At 57.2% G+C, this 20,611-nt stretch overlaps 1 protein-coding gene across 1 annotated transcript; it reads left to right on the forward strand.

Moving 5' to 3' along the window:
- The first annotated feature begins 3,725 nt into the window (after positions 1-3,725).
- Positions 3,726-20,172, forward strand: GRTP1 (growth hormone regulated TBC protein 1). Its single transcript, XM_072782323.1, has 8 exons — positions 3,726-3,857; positions 4,019-4,170; positions 7,589-7,747; positions 10,495-10,619; positions 12,122-12,218; positions 17,239-17,411; positions 17,490-17,675; positions 19,835-20,172. The coding sequence occupies exons 1-8, from the start codon at positions 3,820-3,822 to the stop codon at positions 19,922-19,924; spliced, it is 1,020 nt and encodes a 339-aa protein (XP_072638424.1). The 5' UTR covers positions 3,726-3,819; the 3' UTR covers positions 19,925-20,172.
- Positions 20,173-20,611: the final 439 nt, after the last annotated feature.

The raw sequence follows: 20,611 nt of genomic DNA on the forward strand, positions 1-20,611 counted from the left end.
TGTCTCCAAAACCAACTTGTAAGTTTCTTGCAATGCCCAGAACCTGAAGAATACCTGACATTCAAAATCTGTATTGGAAGAAGGAGAAACACCAGCACATGTCAGTGCTCTGATTCTATAAGCCACATGCAAGCCACCTGCTCCTTCCATAATTTGGGGCTCCCTGCAGCTCTCACCATGCTGCACAGTGGATCTGCCAACTTCCAAAACCTGTTTTTCTTCTGTAAGGACTTCATGGAGGAAAAACTCTAGGGTGACTTCCCGCAGGGTGTGCAGAACCTGTTCTCCAAGGGAAATGTGGGTGAGGCGCCTGAGTCTGGAGGGTCCAGAGCAGGAACACCATACCCAGCTTTTGCTAAGCACAAGCCCCACACAGATTCCAGTAAGGCCCTTCCATGTATAAGGGAAAAGCCTGGATGGGGTCACGTGCCCAACAAGAGGGAGCAGGGGGTGCGAGAGTGTGGAGGGGGTAGCACTGTGGCCTGGGGACAGTGGCTTGCCCTCAAGAGAAAGGCCCCCACAGTGACCCAGAGGCCAGGTGCTCTGGGGCAGGTCCAGCTGTGGCCTGTGGCTTCGGGACAATGAGGGCGAGGCCCCACCTACAGGGGCAGGAAGGGCGTTTGCTGTTTGATGGAAGCACCCTGAGGGCAGGCGGGCGCTCAGATTCAGAGACTGGGCATCTTGTGGGGAACCCACCCGGTTCCTTATCCGAGGCTCACAGGTGTTCCCCCTGGGTCTGTGGGGAGGGCAGGGGGCTGACGAGCAGGCAGCGTAGGCTTTGTGCACGTTGACCCCTGAGCCCCAGTGGGCCTGGACCAGGAGGCAGGCCCATGGCAGGCTGGTGGGGAGCCAGTTCCCACCAGCCTTGAGGGGAGGGACACCGGCCAGTGAGGGTGCCCGGGAACTCAGAGACCCCGGGCATGTGGAGGTGACAGGTACTTGGAGGACACAGGTGTGCAGCTGCCTCCTGCCCCTAAGTGGGGGACTCAAGCAGACCCTGGGCAGGTGGCCAGCAGCCCTAACCGCCAGGCCCTCTGGCTGCTGACTGTCCTCACCACCTGGGGCCCCTCCACCTCTCTCCTCTCCCCCACTTCCTGGGGTGGCCACACACACATAGCTTGCCCCTACACAGAACGCTTGCTGTCCACTTTCATCTGGCCCCAAATACCTTTGGTCAGGGCACTGCCGTCAGGCTCACATCAAGTGTACACATCCCAGTGTCTGGGTATCCAGCTGGGGCATCAGAGCCAAGGCCCATGACAAGGCAGTCGTGAGGAAGTGTGTGGCAGAGGGTGAGGCTGGACTCAGATGCCCATCAGGAGGGGGACACGGAGCGTCCCAGGGTTGCTGGGAGGGCTAGAAGCTGCAGAGCCATGCCAACAGGGCCAGACGCCACGGATCTGGGGGCACAAGGTGTGAGTGCCAGAAAAGTGGAGGGCAGGTGTAGAAACGGTGCCAGAAAGTAGGAAATGAGGTTTGGCCCCAAAGAAGATTCCAGACAGGAGGGGATTCAGGGACTCCTTGGCTTTGACTGGTAGTCAGCTGCCGAGGGAAGGAAGCAGCAGAGACGGGAGGCGACGGGTTGGTTGGTGCGGGGCTGGGTGCTCCTCCTGTTCCCTACGATCCAGCAGGTGCTGTGAGGAAAAGTCACCTGACCTGTGGACCTGAGTCTCTGCCCAAGAGAGGACCGCTGTGAGAGTGTCCCAAGGAGGTCAGAGCACGGACAGAGGGGACACCGTCTTTCCAGAGCCAAACGCTGTGAACTCAGCTGAGCGTGGAGGGTTTCCCCAGAACCAGGAACACTGGCCGAACTGGCCTCTGGGGTTAGGTTCAGGGCAGCACTCCACCTCCTGCCGTTCTCCCCCGGCCAGAGAAGACGGACGGACGGACGGACGGATGTCTCCTAACAGGGACAGGGTGCATTCCACAATTTGCTCTCCAGGTTGTGCTTAGTCCCAGATGGACCATCTCTGAAACACATCAGCATCCCCTCAGGTCACCCAACCCCAGGGAGACTTGCAGCAGGTGTGGCCATGTCTCCACCACGTCGGGAGGTGGCCCAGAGGTGGTTCTCATGAGGAAGCGCTTGCAGTGTCCCAGAAAGACATGTCCTCAGCCGAGGTCGTTCACTGGTGGCCTGGGCTCCTGCGCACAGAAGGTGTCTTTCTGATCCTGCCCATTTTTCCAAAAAGGACACTTGAGATGAGGAGGGCCGAAGGTACAAAAGTATCTTTTTTTTTTTCCTAAGATTTTACTTATTTGAGAAATAGAGAGTGATTTCACACGCACAAGCAGGGGCAGGGGCAGAGGGAGAAGCAGACTCTCCACTGAGCAGGGAGCCCGACAGGATGAGGGGCTCCATCCTAGGACCGTGGGATGATGACCTGAGCTGAAGACTGACTGAGCCACCCAGGCGCCCCACAGAAGAATCTTAATCCAAAGTTTAAGGTATCTTAAATCCTCTTCCTTTCTCATCACAGTTCTAAGCAAAGTACACAAAAATGTTGGCAAATTTTCTAATGGTCTCCACGATTTGACAAGCAGATTAAACACGGTTTTCACATCACAATATTGAACTCCCAGGACACAGTGATGCGGGTGACCAGGGCTGCCCTGGAGTGATGGGATGTGATGGGGAGCGGCCACGGCTGCTTGGGTGGCCACCTCCACGCTGAGTAAGCAGCCGGTGAGTTGTGTGCCTCCAGCAGATTCCTCCGCAGCTGCGGGCAGCACCTATAGCCTCGAATGCTGCTCCCAAGAGTCTGACCACAAGTTGGGGAAGAGGCAGCCGAGAAGGGAGCCCTGACTCCTGCCTCCCGTGGGGAGCGGCGAACGCTCTGCGCTGTAACCACAGGCCACCCTGGAGGCAAGCCTCTGGGGTGGTACGGGGTACCCGCCTCTGCCCTCTGCCGGTCCTTCTGACCCTGTGACCCCTGGTGGGGCGGAGAGCCTCCCAGGCCGGCCACCGGCAGTTGGGGCAGGACTGGAATCCGGGCCCCTCCAGCCAGCTGTGTGTGAGGAGGGAGGAAGGAACAGGGCCTGTCCCTAGGTGGGTGAGGATCTCATCAACATGCTGCTCTCAGGTCAGAAGTGTAGACTGAAAAAGAGCAAGTAAAAAAGAGGGAAGACTTGGGATCCCTGGGTGGCGCAGCGGTTTGGCGCCTGCCTTTGGCCCAGGGCGCGATCCTGGAGACCCGGGATTGAGTCCCGCATCGGGCTCCCTGCATGGAGCCTGCTTCTCCCTCTGCCTGTGTCTCTGCCTCTCTCCCACTGTGTGACTATCATAAATAAAAATTTAAAAAAAATAGAGAGGACTTGCTCTTTTTCTGCATGACGAATATAAAAATACTGGCCATAGGTCAGAACTCTGAGCTTCGCAGCCTCCGGATCGCAAGCTGTGAGGTATGGCAGGTAAATCCAAGCTGGATTATCTCCAGCCTCTGCTCCAAGCTCAGGCCTGAAGGAAGTGAGGGGGGCTCCTGGGGCTCCCCCAGCCAGCGAGCCAGCCGCGGTGACGCCCCCCGCCCCCGGGTGCCCCCCCCGCCCCGCACACCCTCTCCGCCCCCGGAGGCCCCTGGCCCCGCCCCAGCCTCACCCTCCGGCCTCCAGGGCCAACCCCTCCCGCGCTCCGGGCCGCAGGAGCAGGTGCAGCCCCGCCCCGCCCGCCCCCTGCTCGCCCCTGGGCCCCGCCCCGCCCCGCCCCGCCTCCCGCGCCTGCGGACGGACGGAAGGACGAGCTCCAGTCCCCGGAGGTGGCCCGGTCCTCGGCGTCGCCCCGCGCCCCGCCCCGCGCCCCCGGGCGCCCCCCGCCCTCCTGCCATGGAGCCCGAGGGGCGCGCCCGGGACCGGGTCCCCAGGTGGGCGCGGGGCGGGGCGCGGGGCGCGGGGGAGGACTCCGGGCCGGGGTGCCCCACGCGCGCTCCTGGCCTCGACCCCGCGGGGACCTGGGCAGCCCGGCCCCGCGGGGCGCAGATGCGCGCGAAACTTTCCGCGGGGCTTACAGGTCACTTTGCCGTAGGATCGATCCTTACGGGTTCGAAAGGCCTGAAGACTTCGATTATGCAGCCTATGAAGAGTTTCTTTCCACCTATCTGGTGATCCTCACCAGACGCGCCATAAAGTGGTCAAAGCTTCTCAAGGGCAGCAGTGGTGTCCAGAGGAGTGGGACAGGTGAGTGGGAGCCTGGTCCCCCACGGGCAGGGGATGCCTGAGCCCTTACCTGGGGGTGCAGGGGAGAGGGCGGGGTGCCCTGAGTCCTTACCTTGGGGCGCAGAGTCACTGGAACTTGCTCTTTGAAGACACAAGAGACCCTTCTCTCCCTCTGAGATGGGGACTTTGGCAGGTATCCACGGGGCCCTTGGCCTTCCTTCCAAGTGGGACCGATGTAGGGGGTAGCTGGCAGGAGAGTGACCAGGGCTCCCCGCTGCTCCACACACACAGGGAAGCACGCCCACCCTGCTCCCCCTCCTTCAGGTTTTGGGGTGACGCCGCCTCCAGGACGCCTTCCCAAGGCCCCATCTGGGATGGCAGGCCCTTCATCTTATATCCCACACCCACCCAATTGGCCTCTGGCCATACAGCAGGTGTGTGGCTGGTTTAGAGTATTCCGGCTGGAATCAGACATCCCTCCCTGCCAGCAGGGGTTGGTCTCTATAATTGCTTCCATATTTGTTAAATGAATGAGGTGTTTGCCTGCCAGGCTCCCCAGGCTGCAGATAAACAGACCAGTGGAACCTGCTGGTAGGTGGGGAGGGCGTTGGTCGCCATGCACTTCCCCTTCCAGGAGTTAAGATATGGGGCGTTCTGAAATAGGACCTGAGTGACAATGAAGGGTGAGGGCAGAGGTCAGCTACAGGGACAGAACTGTGTGACTGGCATCAGGGATGTAGTGAGGGTGCGCTGGACTTGGAACCAGGGCTCCATCACATGACCAGGCGGACAGAGGCCAACCATACATGGGTTTTTAAGCAAGGCAGTGACTAGGTGAATTTTTGCTTTTAAAGGGCCCAGTGAACAGGGCGCAGAGTGGCCCCACACATAGCGCAGTGGGACGAGAGGGTTGGTGGAGGCAGGCCGGTCTTGCAGGGGCGTGCTCACGGGGGAGGGAGGCTCCTGCTGGACACTGGGCCACACCGCCACGGGGTCTGTCCCTTGACAGCCCGTCCTCAACCCGTGGGCCCCTGGGCTGCTACTGATGGGGGCGGGTTCAGTAGTTGCTCTGGTCAGCTGGTGTCGCAGGGCTGCCGGGGTTGGCAGAGTGTCAGGCTGGGCCCTCACGGGGCCCCCAGGGATCGCTCACGTCCATCCCCGGGGAGTCCCTGTGTCAGCACGTCGGCTTCTATCTTCCTTTTCATTTATTCTTAAAAGTTGACTGGTCTTTTGTTCTAAAAAAAATACTTAAAAGTGCATAAAAGTAAACAAAGCTTATATACCTGGTAAGACACGCTTGTCGCGGGACAGGACGTGAGGGACTCTGAGTTCCTCTCCTGGCCCAGACCCTTGCGTCTGGCAGAGGCGATCACGAGACCCACATGAGTGGACACAACAGGGGTCTGCTTCCTCCTCTTCGCTCTTTTATCCGTGGCAGATGTCCACGAGCACCTTCCCCCTCGACTGGGACACCATGTGGGCAGACCCTCCTGGCCCAGGCCAGCCGTCCTACACCTGTTCCATCTACACCAGTGCCCAGGGCAGGAGCTGCTGGCCCATCTCCTGGTGGCTTAGAGGGTCAGCACCATCTAAGTTAGAACTAAGCTGCAGAAATATACCTTCAAAGGCAAATACCAGTAAGTGCAGGGGTCTGCTTCGCTGATCAGGACAGGTGGCTCCAGGTTAATTGTCTGGGGTCCACTGTGTTTCCAGAGGTGGGTGGGTTCCCTGAGCCCTGCTGGGAAGGTCAGTCTCTGGGGACAGGTAAGCTGTTTTCATTCTCTTAGGAGGGAACCTTGTGCCTTCAGATAACAAACAACAAAAGTAGCAGAAGCCTTCGTCCTTGGAAACAGTTGCAACAGCTCTGACTCCTTGGCCTGGGGTCCTGGTGGGGTCAGAGTCCTGCTTTCTTTTCTTTTTCTTTCTTTATATTAAAAAAAAAAAGTTAATTTGCAGAGAAATTCACTCTTACCTGTTTACCCTTCTGTGGGTTTAGACAAACACACAGAGCCCATGTCGCTTCCAGCAAGAATGAAAACAGCGCATGGCCTTGAACGCCCCTCCTGCCACCCAGGCGCCGCCGGTCCTCTCCTTGCGTGGGGAGCTGGGGCCCCAGGAGGGCAGACGACCCCCCGCCTTCTGAGGCTGCTCCTTCAGGGCTTTCGGGTCCCACTTGGGCACAAAGTGCAGCGGGCCGGGCGAGGGCGGCCTGAACTCCTAGTGTCCTGGTCCACGTGAACGCACCAGCCAGACACTGCCTCTGCGCCCGCGTCGCCGCTTCCCTCGGGGCTCCTGGCTGGGACTCACTGGGGCTCGGTCCACAGTGCTCTCTTGACCAGCAACTTCCTCACTCCTGTGACATTTTTCTGTTAAATGCCACTGGTGCCTCAGATTTTTTTTCTTTTTATAGCGCATCATGGAACTTCACTCACTGCATGACTTTATTTTTTCTTAAAGTCATTTCTTTTTATTTTCTATATTTTTATAGTCCGTTTCTTTTGTTTGTTTCTTTTTTAAAAATAGTACTTCTAATACGAAAGGAGAACAACAAACCTTTGAATTTTCAAAGGAAAATAAACTCTTTGAGGGTTACATTAAGACTGTTAAAAGCTTAATGTAGCGCCTTGGGTTTCCTGCAATTCATTTGAATGTTAGTCTCACAAATCTTTCCATCGACCTGGGAAATTAGTGAGCATCCTGTGGTTTTTGGCTTCTTTTCCTATATGTTTCTATAGTCATTAAAAAGTTAATGCTTGCTTTTTCACATGTTTATCATCAGTAGAAATATTCCTCTCAAAGTAGTTCTTAACATACACAAATCAGGTGCAGAACCAGACGGTGACACCTGCCGCTGAAGCCCCCAGCACGCGGGCCACATGGACACCCAGTCCCCAAACCCACTGTTGCGTTCACTGCCGGGCCTCCGCCTGGGCTCTGCCTCACACTCATTCTTTGTGTGGCTGCACAGGGCCTTCCCGAGCCCCATCTGACCTGGTCCTGTGTCCCTGTCACCCCCAGGGCTGGACCGTGCGCCTGAGCTTCCGCTCATGCCCACAGCTGTCCCTCTGACCCTCACGGCTCAGCTCCCAGCTCCCGGGCCAGCAAGGGCCTCTTCCTGCCTCCTGTCCCTCCGGCTTTCCTGGTGTCCGTGTGTGCCCGGGTGGTCACCAGCTCTGCCTCGGGGTGCAGGGACCGATTCTGGCCTGTGGCGTCCAGCACAGCCCGCGCCGGGATGGGAATGGGGGAGGCCCTGGGGCCACTGGCTGTCACCTCCCTGCCGGTGACAAATGTGGGACGGTGACAGACCCCGTAACCAGCATGTGTCCGGTCTTGCCTCTTTGATGGGGGGAGAAGTGAGCCGAAAGCATGAACACCTGTGCCCTGCATGGTTTCTGCGCCCCGAGACGCCCTCTGGAGCAGCCCCTTCTGTCTGTTTCAGTGAAGCGCTACATCCGGAAAGGTGTCCCCCTGGAGCACCGGGCCCGCGTCTGGATGGGCGTGAGCGGAGCCCAGGCCCAGATGGACCAGAACCCTGGCTATTATCATCGACTCCTCCAGGGAGAGCGAAGTGACAGGCTGGAGGAGGCCATCAGGACAGGTGAGCCACCAGGCCGGTTGGGTAGCGGGCTACTGCCCAGAGTCCTAGCGCAGAAGAGGAAACATGTTCAGGAGCCACCTGCTGCTTTTGAGATTTGATTTTTCTTAAAGGGAAATCAACAGTTAAGCATTCATGAGGGGTGCACAGGGGCTTTGACTGCTTCAGCAAACACCAGAGCGCCCAGCAAGCTGGCAGGGACGGCAGCGACGGGTTAGGGATGCGGAGGGTAATCTCCCAGAGGGATTTGTGCTGACGGCAGCACCTTTGGATTTACGAACATGGTGACACGTGTGTCCTGACTGCACAGCCGGGCTGCCCATCTCGGTGTCAGACTCCTGTTGTCTGGGGTGCTGACAGGTCCCCAGATTTTCTCACCGGCTCCTATATGTCCAAAGTGCCCCAAATATTTAACCTAAACTGAATAATTAGATTTTGAGGCAGAGTAAAAAAAAAAAAAAAAGTTAATTTGCAGAGAAATTCACTCTTACCTGTTTACCCTTCTGTGGGTTTAGACAAACACACAGAGCCCATGTCGCTTCCAGCAAGAATGAAAACAGCGCATGGCCTTGAATGCCCCTCCTGCTCCTGCCACCCAGGCGCCGCCGGTCCTCTCCTTGCATGGGGAGCTGGGGCCCCAGGAGGGCAGACGACCCCCCGCCTTCTGAGGCTGCTTCGGAGCTGCATCCCCGATCTCGGGTCTGCGGGATGTGGTTTGGTTATTGCTGAGGAACATCCCAGTGTCCAGCGACCATGAGGCAGAGTATCTGCTTTTCTGATTTTTTGAGAAATACAAACTTAAACACAAAATAATTTTTGTTTTTTTTTAATTTAAAAAAGATTTTATGTATTTATTTGACACAGAGAATATGCACACAAGCTTGGGGAGGGGCAGACGGAGAAGCAGACTCCCTGGGAGTCTGCAGGGAGCCCAACCCAGCAATGTATCCCAGGACCCTGAGCCGAAGGCAGATGTTTCACCCACTGAGCCCTTCAGGCATCCCCACAAAATAATAAAACTGAATGTTACTATTGGTTTAAAAAGTGAATTGAAAGGCTCTGTTGTGGGCAGCCCGGGTGGCTCAGCGGTTTAGCGCCGCCTTCAGCCCAGGGCGTGATCCTGGAGTCACAGGATCGAGTCCCACGTTGGGCTCCCTGCATGGAGCCTGCTTCTCTCTGTCTCTCTGTCTCTCTCATGAATAAATTAAAAAAAAAAGAAAAGAAAAAAAGAAAGGCTCTATTGTGTGCTGACATTTTTGGATAAAATTTTTTTTATTGTGGTAAAATATACATAACAATTTTCCATTCCATCTTCCCAAACTGAAACTGTGCCCATTAACCGCCAGCGACTTCCTGCCCCTGGCCTGGCCTCCTCCCTTCTGCCCCATGTCAGTGACATCACAGAGAATGTGCCCTCTTGTGGGTTCTGGGGGTCTGGCCAGGCTGTAGCATGTCAGAGTCTCATTCCTTTTTGGGGCTGAGCCCCGTTGGGTTGTGTGGACAGACCCCGACAGCTCCTCTGTTCTGCCATTCTCAGGAACTACAGTCACCTCCTGCTTTTGTGAGTTTGCTGTTTGGAACTGTGTACCCATGTTTCTCTGAGACCCTGTTCCAGCTGTTCTGGGTACGAGCCCAGAATTGGGACCGCTGATCATGGGGTTGCTCTGGGTCTGCTTTGCTGCGGGGTCTGGAGAAATCACTGCAGGGACAGAGGGGCAAAGCTTCTCTTAGTAAAGGACGTTACATACGAATGAGCACAGCTGGTCACTCCAGAGTCTGAACTAGTAAAAACCACTAATATTCTCCTGGTGGATTCTAGCTTTGGAATGTTTAGAACTCCAGGGGAAAAAAGCCTTTTTGTATACAAACATATAAAGAAAACTAATGTGCTCTGAGGCAGTAAAGCTTACTGTCCAGGTCACGTCTGCTCTTTCATCAGCAGGGGTTCAGCTTGGGTGTGGTAGGTAGGAACAGAAGCACCCCCATCAGCAGGGGTAACAGCACGAGCAGAGGCTGGCCCACAGGCACCTCACCCGATGGCCGTGCGGGGAGCTGGGGGGGGCCGCGGGTCCATCCACCCTGGTAATCACACCTGGCGCAGCAGCAAACACCCCCTAATGTCATCCAAGTGGGGTCAGTGGGTTTAGAAGGAAGATACAAACCCTCTTCTTTCCTTCTGCCCGTCTGCAGGGCTGACGGGTAAGAGTGGGCGTCGCGTCTGCGCGGTGCTGGTGCAGAAGGCAGGCTGGGGCCAAGGCATCTGAGAGAGGCTGGCTGGTGACTTTATTAATCTCCCCGTTGTTAGTCACATCAGATTTCTGGAAGGGATTCTCACTGTGTCTTCTGTCTTCAGAATTGGGAAGTTTTCCCAGCGTTGTGCACGGAGCTCACCTGTCGTCTAGGGTCCTAGAGCTGAGCGTCCTCCTGGGCTTACGGGGGATCCTGGGGACGGCAGTGCAGTTGGGGTGCAGGACGGAAGACCATGCGGAGAGGTGGGGGCCAGGTGGTGGGAAAAGCCCCTTCAAAGAGCAGGTGCCATCGGGGCTGCCGAGGCTACTGGGCTGCAGCTGTGGGGCAGGGGACCCAGTGAAGGCCTCGGTCGCCCTGACTGCAGTTGCTGTGGCCTTGCTGCCCAGGCAGGGTGGCCGGGGTCACCAGGTGGACTTTGGGGCCTCCTTCAGGGGTATACACTAGGGATATTGGGTACATCACGGGCCAGTCTGGATAATTCCATGTGAATCTTCCTGCAGATATGAATAGGACCTTCCCCGACAATGTAAAATTCCGGAAGAACGCAGATCCCTGTTTACAAAAGACGCTGTACAACATCCTGTTGGCCTACGGGCGCCACAATGAAGGTGTGGGCTATTGCCAGGTAAGCCCCTGGATATCAGCGCGTGGGAGTCCGGATCAGGAAGGTGAGCATGCTCAGCACCCCGGCTGTTGCAGGGATGGTCTCCAGCTGCACACCGTGTTCCATTCCACTCCTGAGCTCCTGAGCCTAAGCCCTACATGCAGGGCACTGACTCTGGAGTGTTTCCCAAGTGGAGAAGCAGTAAGACATCAGACCTAGGGAGAGGTGAGGCTAGAGCACACAGGACGTCCCTTACGTGAGCGGGGCTGTATGTACTGCAGGGAGCGACCAGCACTCCCTGGCGTTGTGCACACGGGGTGCGGCGGGGGTTCCTTCCACGTTATTTCTGGAAGTCGGATCTTCCCTGCAATCGAGGGCAACCACAGGCCTCATCAGCTTGATGATCACATTTCCACCACATTTCCATCATCTTGTATGGATTTGCCACAGGAAGCAGCGCATCACGGGTGGATGAGTCCTTGCTTGATCCTCCCAGGGGGTCTGCACACCTGTGTGGGGCACGAGCGACTTCCCGAGTGGCCTCTGCTGCTGGAGGTGTGTGAACTGCCCATGTGCACACTCGCTGTGCATCAGCACCCGGAGGGCCTGTGGCCCACAGTGGGAGCGGCTTCCTGCTTCCCACACTCCTGCTTCTAGGGCTTTCCGGGGAGGCAGGGATTCGGCAAGAAGTTTGCATCCATCAGTCACGGGCTCCGGGAACTGGTTGGTCAGGCTGGGGTAGGGGCAGGAGCCACAGCTGTAGAGATGAGAGGGGCAGGACCTTCGGCAAAGATGCGGACCAGAGAGTGAGAGTGCTGTCCCCCCGAGAACGCGCGGGCCCACTGTGTTTTCACGTTGCTCTGGCGCCTATAGGTGATGCCGCATCCTGGATGGGGACTGGCGTGCAGGGGCTGCGAAACTGCCTTCACACGGTCCAATGACCAGTTCCTGCAGTCTTTAAGAATAGCTTTTTAAAAAGCGATTTAATCGCCCAGACGGCCGTAAGCCTTGGCCCACGCCAGAGCTCGCGTGTGGACCCGCGCGTGGCCCGAGAGCGATGCGGGCCGTGTTCCGCACTGTGGCAGGTGGGCCCTCCGCGGCCGTCACGTGGCTCCCTGCATGGTGTCCGCGTGTCTGAGCCATCCTGCTGGCCGACAGAAGCCGGTGTCCCCCTATCAGGAGGGGAGGACACGTGTGATTTAGAAAGCACCGGAGGAGGACCGAGAAGGCGGGGGCGTGTGGCGCCTGGAGCCCACGGGCACTGTCCCCGTCACAGATGTGTCCGCACCGCACGCCGCAGGCCACGTTCTTCGTGATTTCTATGAAACCCGGTCGCGGGTCTGGTTTCCGAGACAAACCGTGGTAGAAACCCGGTGTCGGGTGTGTCCCGGCACGAGGCTGGGGACGGAGCCGTGGCGCTCCCCGGGCCGCGGGGCAGCGCAGGGACGTGAGGAGCAGGGGGCGCGGGGAGCCCCCCAGGGCCGCAGCCTGGAGGCGGCTGAAAACCCATCTTCTTGCTTCAGGGGATGAACTTCATCGCGGGCTACCTGCTCCTCGCAACCAAGAGTGAGGAAGAGTCCTTCTGGCTGCTGGACGCGCTCCTGGGAAGAATCCTGCCCGGTACGGCCCAGCGGGCAGGGGCGGCGTCTGTCGGGCCGGTCGGGTTGCTCGAGCTTGCGCGGCCTGTGTTGGGGCTCGGGGCGCCGCGGGGCTCTGCGCAGCCTTCCTTCGACTGGGAATCGTCCTTGGGGTGATTGTCCACCGCGACGGTTACTGTCGTCAGGGTGAGAATCGGTCCTCTCGCGTCCTACCTGTTTATTAGCAGATATTCACTCCCTTTGGTAATTCCAGGTTAGTCATCAGTTTGTCAGTTAATAAAAACCACCGGTTTTGGGGACGCACAGTGTAGACCAAGACGGCTTTGGGAGCAGACGCGGCCAGAGCCATCCTGGGTGGGGGAAGGCCTGTGCTCTCTCCTGCCGTGATGGTGGGATGCTCGGAGCCTCACGCCTGGCCCCGGGGGTGGACGGTGAGTGCCCCACCAGGCTAGAGCCCCCGTGCGCTCCTGGGGAGCTGGCCCGGCAGCCCCGTGGGCATGTGCAGTGTGGGGTCTGCCCTGCAGCACACACCCCTGTCGGCGTCGAAGAGCGGGGCCCCACAGGCCCAACTATCAAATCCATTTTACAGATGAGGACACCTGAGGCCTCGGACCCCATGGCTGTCAGACCTTGGCACGTGCCTTGGGGAAGCATGAACTAGAGTGGCACCATGACAGGAAGGAAGCATCTAGACAGATGGGGCTTCCTCACACTCCCTTGCCACCATGCATAAGGGCACAAGCACACACACCAGCGGCCCGCCTGGGTGGGCTGCCTTCTAGGAAGGGGCGGTCCCGAGTGCGAGAGCCCTCAGCGTCCCCACTCTACCGTGGGGGCCTGAGCTGCTGGGGAGGGGATGGCAAGGAAGCAGGCAGGACGCTTGCTAGATGCAGCGGTGATGGCCGCATCCAGAGCCTGAATCATGAGGAGTTACTCTTCCTTGTCAGCTCGGTTCTGTCTATAGGATTTGCTGAGAACCTGTCTCGTGCCAGGGTCTCTCTGGGGGTCTGTGCACAGCTATGCAGGGGACGCGAGGGGCTGCCCTGGCGCCATCCCACACACAGCATGTCACAGAACGAACAGGTGTTGGGAGGCCGGGCCGTAAGCACTGACTTAGACACCCACAGGGGCTCCAGACGGACCCTAGAACCTTGTTTTTTAGCCCATAAAATGTCATTTCCTATCATCAAAAGGTTCCATTTCACCAAACTGCGAAACAAACAGGTCTTGATTCAAAACCAAAATATCCAAACGACGCCAGGACAAAGGGGCTGGGAGGCACTGCTCGTCGGTCACACAAGCCAGGCGGCACCAGTGCGTGTCCTGCTTTTGCTTCTTTTTGTGTCACAGAGATGCACCCGTTCAGTCCTCAGGTGAGAAGCACGGAGGTGGCGTGGAGTGTAGACCAGAAACTCGGCCAGGGCCGCCCAATCCCTCCCTGGAGGAGCTGCCGCCGTACTGTCTGCACGTGCTGTGCGGGTTTCCTGAGTTCGTGTCCACACGCAGGGACACACACACCTCACGGTGAGGACCAGCAACATAGAACGTCAGCAGTGAGGAAGAGGAGTGTAGACAAAATATGGTTCTTAGAAAAAGTGACGGAGCCGACAAGCCCTGGCAGGACTGATGGGAAAGCAGGCTGGTATATAGAAATGAAAAGGGTGCTGTGATCGGAAACCTGTACAGATTTTTAAGAAACAAGAGAATATGAATAAAACGAAGAGGCCACATGGAAACCTTGAGAGGAACACCGAGTAACAAAGCTGAATCGAGAGAAATAGACTGAGATGACCTGTGGACAGACGCACTGTCGCAGTGAACTTCGCAGGAACTGATCAGTTCTATGCACTTTATCACTCTTGTGGGAAATAGAAGAAATAGAAGCTCGTCAGCTTCTGGTATGGGGCTCCCACGTCGTCGCCATCATACAGGCTGACCTCGCAGGTGGATGCGCAGCCACGCTCGAGCGCCGGCAGCAGCGGGGATCTTGCCGGGCGAAGGTAGCGCTCTTCCCTCAGGGAGAGTTCTTGTGCGATGCGAGGAAGGCCTAGTTGTGAGATGCCTGAGGGCAGAGTGAAGCCATGCAGGCTGGAAAGAACCCTGGGGATGCATCCTGGTGCCGTGATTGTGGGGATGGCTGCTGTCAGGTCAGGGATGGGTCATGCGGCAACAGCCCAGAAATCAGTCTCTGGATCCGTAGATCCTGGGAGCTGGTCTGGAAGATAGGTCATCTCCAGCCACCTCTGTGACAACTGTCCGCAAGGAAGGCAACAAAGTTAGACTCTTATTTCTATGCCAGATGAATTCAAGGTGAAAAAGCAAAACCTTTGACACGGAGAAAGTAAGATGTAGAAAGGTTTCACGACTACAGAGTACGGGGGAAGTTCTTGAATGAAATGCACTAAGTAGAAAAGGTGTGGCTGATAATTTTAATTATGTTAAAATGAAAAACTGAGTTTGACACAAGACATCGTGCGCAAAGTCAAAAGAGAAGCTGCAGTTTTGGGGAACGTGTCTGTGACCACGTGGTTAACACATAAAGGAGCCCTAAAGCTCTAAGCAGCAGCTCCACAGAGAATCCCTCAGTGTGCAAAGTAGGAGGGCTGCGTGGCCGGCAGAGTCAGAAAGACGTGGCCAAGATCTCCGGCAAGCAAGGAGGAGCGGGCTCCCGCCCGTGAAGGACTGCCCAGCCTCGGTGTGCCACCCGCGGCCACTGCTCTGGGCCAGCAACTCCCCAGTTTCAGTGCAGTGGACGTGGGTTAGAAGGATCGTCGGCACACAGTGTCCGGACGCGCTCCACTTGGCTGCACACACAGACCTGGCAGCTTGTGCCAACCTCCCATGACACCAGGCGGCCTCTTGTGGGTCGTCACCACTGAACCCGAGGCATCCAGTGGAAGGAGGAGGGGTCAGGGAAAGGAGGAGGGGCTGACCTCAGGAACGCATGGGAGCACTGTCTGTCGTCTGTCTGTCGTGGGATAGCACAGCGAGTAATGAGCCAATCAATGCCAATGAGTAAATGTATTGGCATCCTGAAGAGCTGGTGTGACCTGTTCCCCTCCAGACACAGGGAAACAGGTTGTTAGCCACTCAGCTGAAGCTAGAAAGTGGTCCAGGCCAAGGTGGAGGCTCAGGGGTCTTGGGGGGCAGAGGGGACGGCGTGAGCAGCTCGTGAGCACGAGCTGCCCACGTGTCTCCCGAGGCCCCTGGATGCACGTGCCCTGGAGGGTTGCCCGTGCCTGTGGGCCGTGCCTTTGCTTTCTCGTGGGGCCGCAGAGCATCAGTTTTGGAATTAGACTACACAGGGGTGAATCCCAGCACCCCACTCACTCACAGGCAGGGGACACGCGGCCCGTTCTCAGTCTGCCCCCCAGCCCGGCCCGGCCCTCCCGTGTTTGCAAAAGCGTGCGGTCCCCAGGGGAGCCTGACTTGGGGCCCAGGTCGGGGCTACATTCCCCATTCTCTGCTCAGCCTGGCGCTGGCCCTGACGTGTGCTCTTCTGCTCAGGTGGGCCAGGGACACGGGGTCTGTCTGCCTTGGCTTCAGGGCAGGATGCAGGGAGGAGAGAGGCTGGCCTGGGCCTGCTGTAGTCTGCGTGTGAGTTCAGCGGGTCTATTTTTGGAAGCCACTGTAAGCCTCTCTGGGGCCAGGAATAAGGCCACTCTCCTGGGAGTTCAGCAAACCCTCTTACCTGTCCAGGGCTTAACCCTGGCTTCCCCGGGGACGTCACTCGGAGAACTGAGTTGCATACAGGACACTCCGAGGAACAGAGACTACTCTTGTCTCCCCAGGGGCGCCAGGCTGTCTCTCAGTTTGAGAGGAGGAGACAGATGCAGAATGAGGACAAGAGCAGGACAATCTGGATTGGCTACTCCCAAATCATTTCCAGGGTCCTCTGGCATTCAGTGTGGCTTCCCATGTGCCGCCTCTGAAAGTCAGTAACGTGACCGTGGCATCGTGTCAGCATTCATGAGGATCCTGTTTTCACTGGGTCGGTTAGCCTCTTGTCCCTTTGCCCTGGAGACTGCCAGAGTGTGTGTGAGCGGCAGACCAGACTGTCGGGCCTGGTGTCAGATTTTCCTGTGTTATTACGTGCAGACACTAAACATTAAAATGTATTACAGTGTGTTGCATTAATGTCATAAAAAGTTCTTTGGCGAGACAGATGTGTATCCGGGGGGCATGCCATCGGGAGCACTGTGTGTATGAGCTGCCAGCTGGCACCCAGGCCCTGAATGGCAGACGTCGTCTTAGTGGGGTGTGCTGTGCTCGTGCAGCCAGGGACCCCATGCCACTGACTGGACAGCACCTGGTTCTCCTTGGGGACAAATGGGAAGACTTTAGACCTCGTACTGCCTAAATCCCATTGTCAGGGTGGGTATGTTTGGCTCCTTGTAGAATTCTGAGGGACATAATGTCCTGGGCCCTCAGGTGTGGAGGCCACACGCAGGCCTGACTCCGAGAGCCTGTGCATCTCCAGGGCTCCATGTGGGGACGTGTGGTGCTTAGAGCCCCATGCTCCGTGGGGCCGCCTGGGCCCACCACTTCCCTGGCTCCCAGGAGGGGCACTCAGCACTGTCCCAAAGGCTCAGAGGGTGCCGTGCCTGCCCCTCTGCTGGGTGGCCCTCAGAGACAGCATCGTGTGTTGGCTCTGGGGACCGCGTGCGAGTGGCCTTCTGTGCGTCCCGCTTCTCTCGTTCACTCGAGGCTCACCATGTGGTAGCAGGTGTCAGGATCTCCTCCTGAAGCCAAGTGGAGTTCCAGGGTGTGTATCATGCACGTTTTTATCTGTGAACCGGAGGCGGACCCGGGCTTGCATCCACTTTTCGGTGGCCGTGGGTACTGCTGCTGTGAACATGGTGTGCAAATGCCCCAGGGTCTCATTGCCCTCCGCAGCGGCACACTTTGGGAGCCACTCCCAGGGCTCCTGGTGTCTTGCTTATTAGGAGGCTCCCTGGAATCTTCTCTCCTGGAAAGGGCCCTCCTGGCCAGAACGGGGCCAGGGATGCAGTGCCTGCTCTCTGCTCTCGTCCATGTGGTAGATTACTATGGTCCCGCCATGCTGGGCCTGAAGACAGACCAGGAGGTCCTGGGGGAGCTGGTGAAGACCAAGCTGCCGGCGGTGGCGGCCCTGATGGACGGGCACGGTGTCCTGTGGACCCTGGTGGTATCCCGCTGGTTCATCTGCCTGTTTGTGGACATCCTGCCTGTGGAGGTGAGTGTGGTGGGTGCCTCTCCGGGGCCGGGGCCGCTGGGGCCGCCACCCTGTGATGCATCGAGTGTTTCTCTGCAGACGGTGTTCCGAATCTGGGACTGTTTGTTCAATGAAGGATCCAAGATTATCTTCCGGGTGGCCCTGACCCTAATTAAACAGCACCAGGGCTTTATTTTGGAAGCCACCAGTGTGGTGGACATCTGTGAGAGGTTCAAGGAGATCACCAGAGGGAGTCTTGTGACCGACTGCCACACTTTCATGCAGGTGAGCATCTGGGTGGGCTCTGTAGCACCGCCCCATAGCCCAGCCCAGAGCTAGCTTCTGCCTCTCCCTGGTCCACCCTGGGCCTCTGTCTTGATGGGCCCAACCTCCCTCCAAGCAGGCCTTCCAGACCCACCTCCTCCCGGAGCCTGACTGCTGCACCTGCTGCTGGGCCGCAAGCCCCATGGTGTGCTCCAGGGTGGCAGGGACCCCTGGTCCCTGGGGTCAGACCCACCTGACCCACCGTCCTGTTGGGAGCCCTTGCCCTGCTGCCAGCATCTCCTTGGACCCGGGGCAGGGAGGGGAGGTCTCCTGTGTCTGTTGTCCCACCCGGTAGGGCAGCTTCCTGCAGCTGGGTCCTGGATCCGGGGCAGGCTGTGTAGATGACTCAATCAGCTGAGTGAATGAAGCAGGAGTTGACAGTCCTTCTGAGGAGGCCGTGGAGGCTGAGAAAGGCATATTTTAGGTTTTCTCCTTTCCACCTGAAAGAGTCATCAATGCAGGGGAGGTGGCGGAAGGTGCCAGGAAGGCCAGGAGCCAGGTGGTTCTCCCTGCCTCCCAGGACGTAGGAAGCCCATAGCTCTGCGTGGAGACACTGGCCACTGTCAGGCAGCTCAAGGGCGGCCTTCTGTTGGCGGGACTGCCCTAGGATCCAGGACGCTGGCCAGTACTCGACTAGAGCTTTCTCCCACCAGGGGGAGTGGGGCAGCCCTTAGGGAGCAGCCTGGACAGAGTGAGAGCAGCCGTGGCCTGGGCCCTGGGGCCAGAGAGGAGGGGTCCTGCCTATGGTAGCCTTGAGGACAAAGGACCACTGGCTGTCGGGGACCCTAGCCAGCAGGGGATACAAGCGTTTTCTGAATGGTGGATGATGGGCAGGGTCATCTCAGCCGGTACACACCTGTGCCCTGCAGCTGAGCCATTTGGACACTGGTCAGGTGGACCTGGAGCCCATCACGCATGGCAGAAGGGCTCTTCTGTGCCTGGGGGCCCTTCGGTGCCAGTGTGAGGAGAGATGCAGGCAGCAGGGGAGATGCTGGCAGCAGTCTGGAGATGAGCCTGCCATTTAGGTCCAGGAGCCGGCACACCAGACCGGACAGGACAGGACAGGACCATAGCCGGCCCTCAGCAGTGTCCCTGCTGCAAGCGCCTCCTGGCCTGAGGTCCCGCACAGAGGGTGATCAGGGGTTTTCTGTTTTAATGAGATGGGATTCCCCTTGTAACACATACAACAGCTCAGGGGTCTCCAGTACATTCCAACGTTGTGTGGCCACCACCCACTCCCCGCCCCCTGCCCGGGCTGTCTGCCGCTTAGCCTCCACCTGTGACCAGCCAGCAGAGGCTTGCACACAGCGGGTGCTCCTTAAGTGCTGGTATCCGTAGAGCGCCACAGGCAGCCAGGTGGCTGGTATCCTTGCCAGCTTGCCCACAGGGGAACCGCTGTGCTTGGTCACACAGGGCGGGCACGCCCCTTCGAGGGAGGGGAGTCGAACATGCATTTGTGTTAAAGCATGTCAGCACGGTACTTGGGTACTTGCAGCTCATAAATCAGAGCTCTCTGCAATCCCGCATGAGAACATCTAGAATGTTCTGGAGAATAGAAGCAGGGACCTCGCACAAGCTCAGTGCAGCAATCCCGGAAGAATGCAGCTCCACACCCGACGAGGATTTGCCTGCCGCCCTCCTCCTTCAGGAACGTGGCGAGTCAGGACAGAAACACTCCACCCTGACCTTAGTCGCTATGTAATATGTACCTATGGAAGAATTTCTGGAATTTATCTTTTATTTTTTTGAATTTCTCTAAAAAAAACTTTTTAATGCTAGCCTTACTTTTGGTTAGTTTGTAACCGTGAATTCCTCAGCAGTCACTGTGGAGATTATTAAATTATTAAGCATAAAAGATGTGATGGCAGGACCTTCCTTCCACTCCCCAAGGGCTCCGGCTGTGGCTTCAGAGCTGCCACAAGCCCTCAGGGTCAAAGGGTCAGAACAAATGCCCCACCCTGGGGAACAGTCTGGCAGGGCAGGGTAGGGCAGGGCGCAGCACAGCCTGAGGGGGTTGGTGAGAGCTCGCAGAAGCTTGCAGCTGCAGGCCCTTACCTGGTGCCCGTGGGGATGCAGCAGAGCTGATAACATGTTGGTTTTTTAAACTTTTTCTGTTCCAGAAAATCTTCTCAGAGCCTGGAAGCTTGTCCATGGCCACCATCACCAGGCTTCGTGAGAGCTGCAGGGCCAAGCTGCTGGCACAAGGCTGACCGGAGGACCCCTTGTCCACCACCTGCCCTCGGCGAGGCTTCATTTCTAGGGCTGACCAGTTCTGACTGCTTCCTTTTCTAGCGCTGTGAATACTTGGTGTTCTTATACTTGTGAATTTCTTAAAGGAATGATGTAGCTGTGGACGCAGTAATGGGCTACAGAATCATAAATTTCTAAAAATGTATTTTTACTTGAGATGTTCAGTTATAAAATGAGATGTATTTATAATAAAGTATGTCAACACCTATGAGTTTGTGATCATCAGCTTGTCTGCAGACTGAAACTTAAAACTGCAAACTCTCATTAGTGTTATTAATGCCAATCAGGTATTCTTCTATTTTTTCCTGTGGCACAGAGTTTACCTTTACATGAGGTTTGTGCACACAGCACAGGACTTCTGGAGACAGGTAATTTTTAAAATGTTATTTGAAATGATCCTATTATACGAATAAAGCAGACAGAAGGGGATAAGCTTTAGGGAATGGCAAGTGGCTGCCTTGGGCCGGCGAGTGCTAACTGTACCTCCCGTCCCCCTGGGTCCCTGGAGGAACACCAGGCAAGACTCCTCCTCCCTGACCCCAACCTCACCTCTGGCTGCAAAGAAAGCCTTGCATGGAAGATGTGTGACCTGTCAGCTCCCCTTCCCACCCATCTGCCCTGGGGGTACCTCTCAGCACCCCTGCGGC

This window comes from Canis lupus, chromosome 17 (assembly GCF_048164855.1).
Source record: "Canis lupus baileyi chromosome 17, mCanLup2.hap1, whole genome shotgun sequence".
In the NCBI taxonomy this organism is placed as follows: Eukaryota; Metazoa; Chordata; class Mammalia; order Carnivora; family Canidae; genus Canis; species Canis lupus.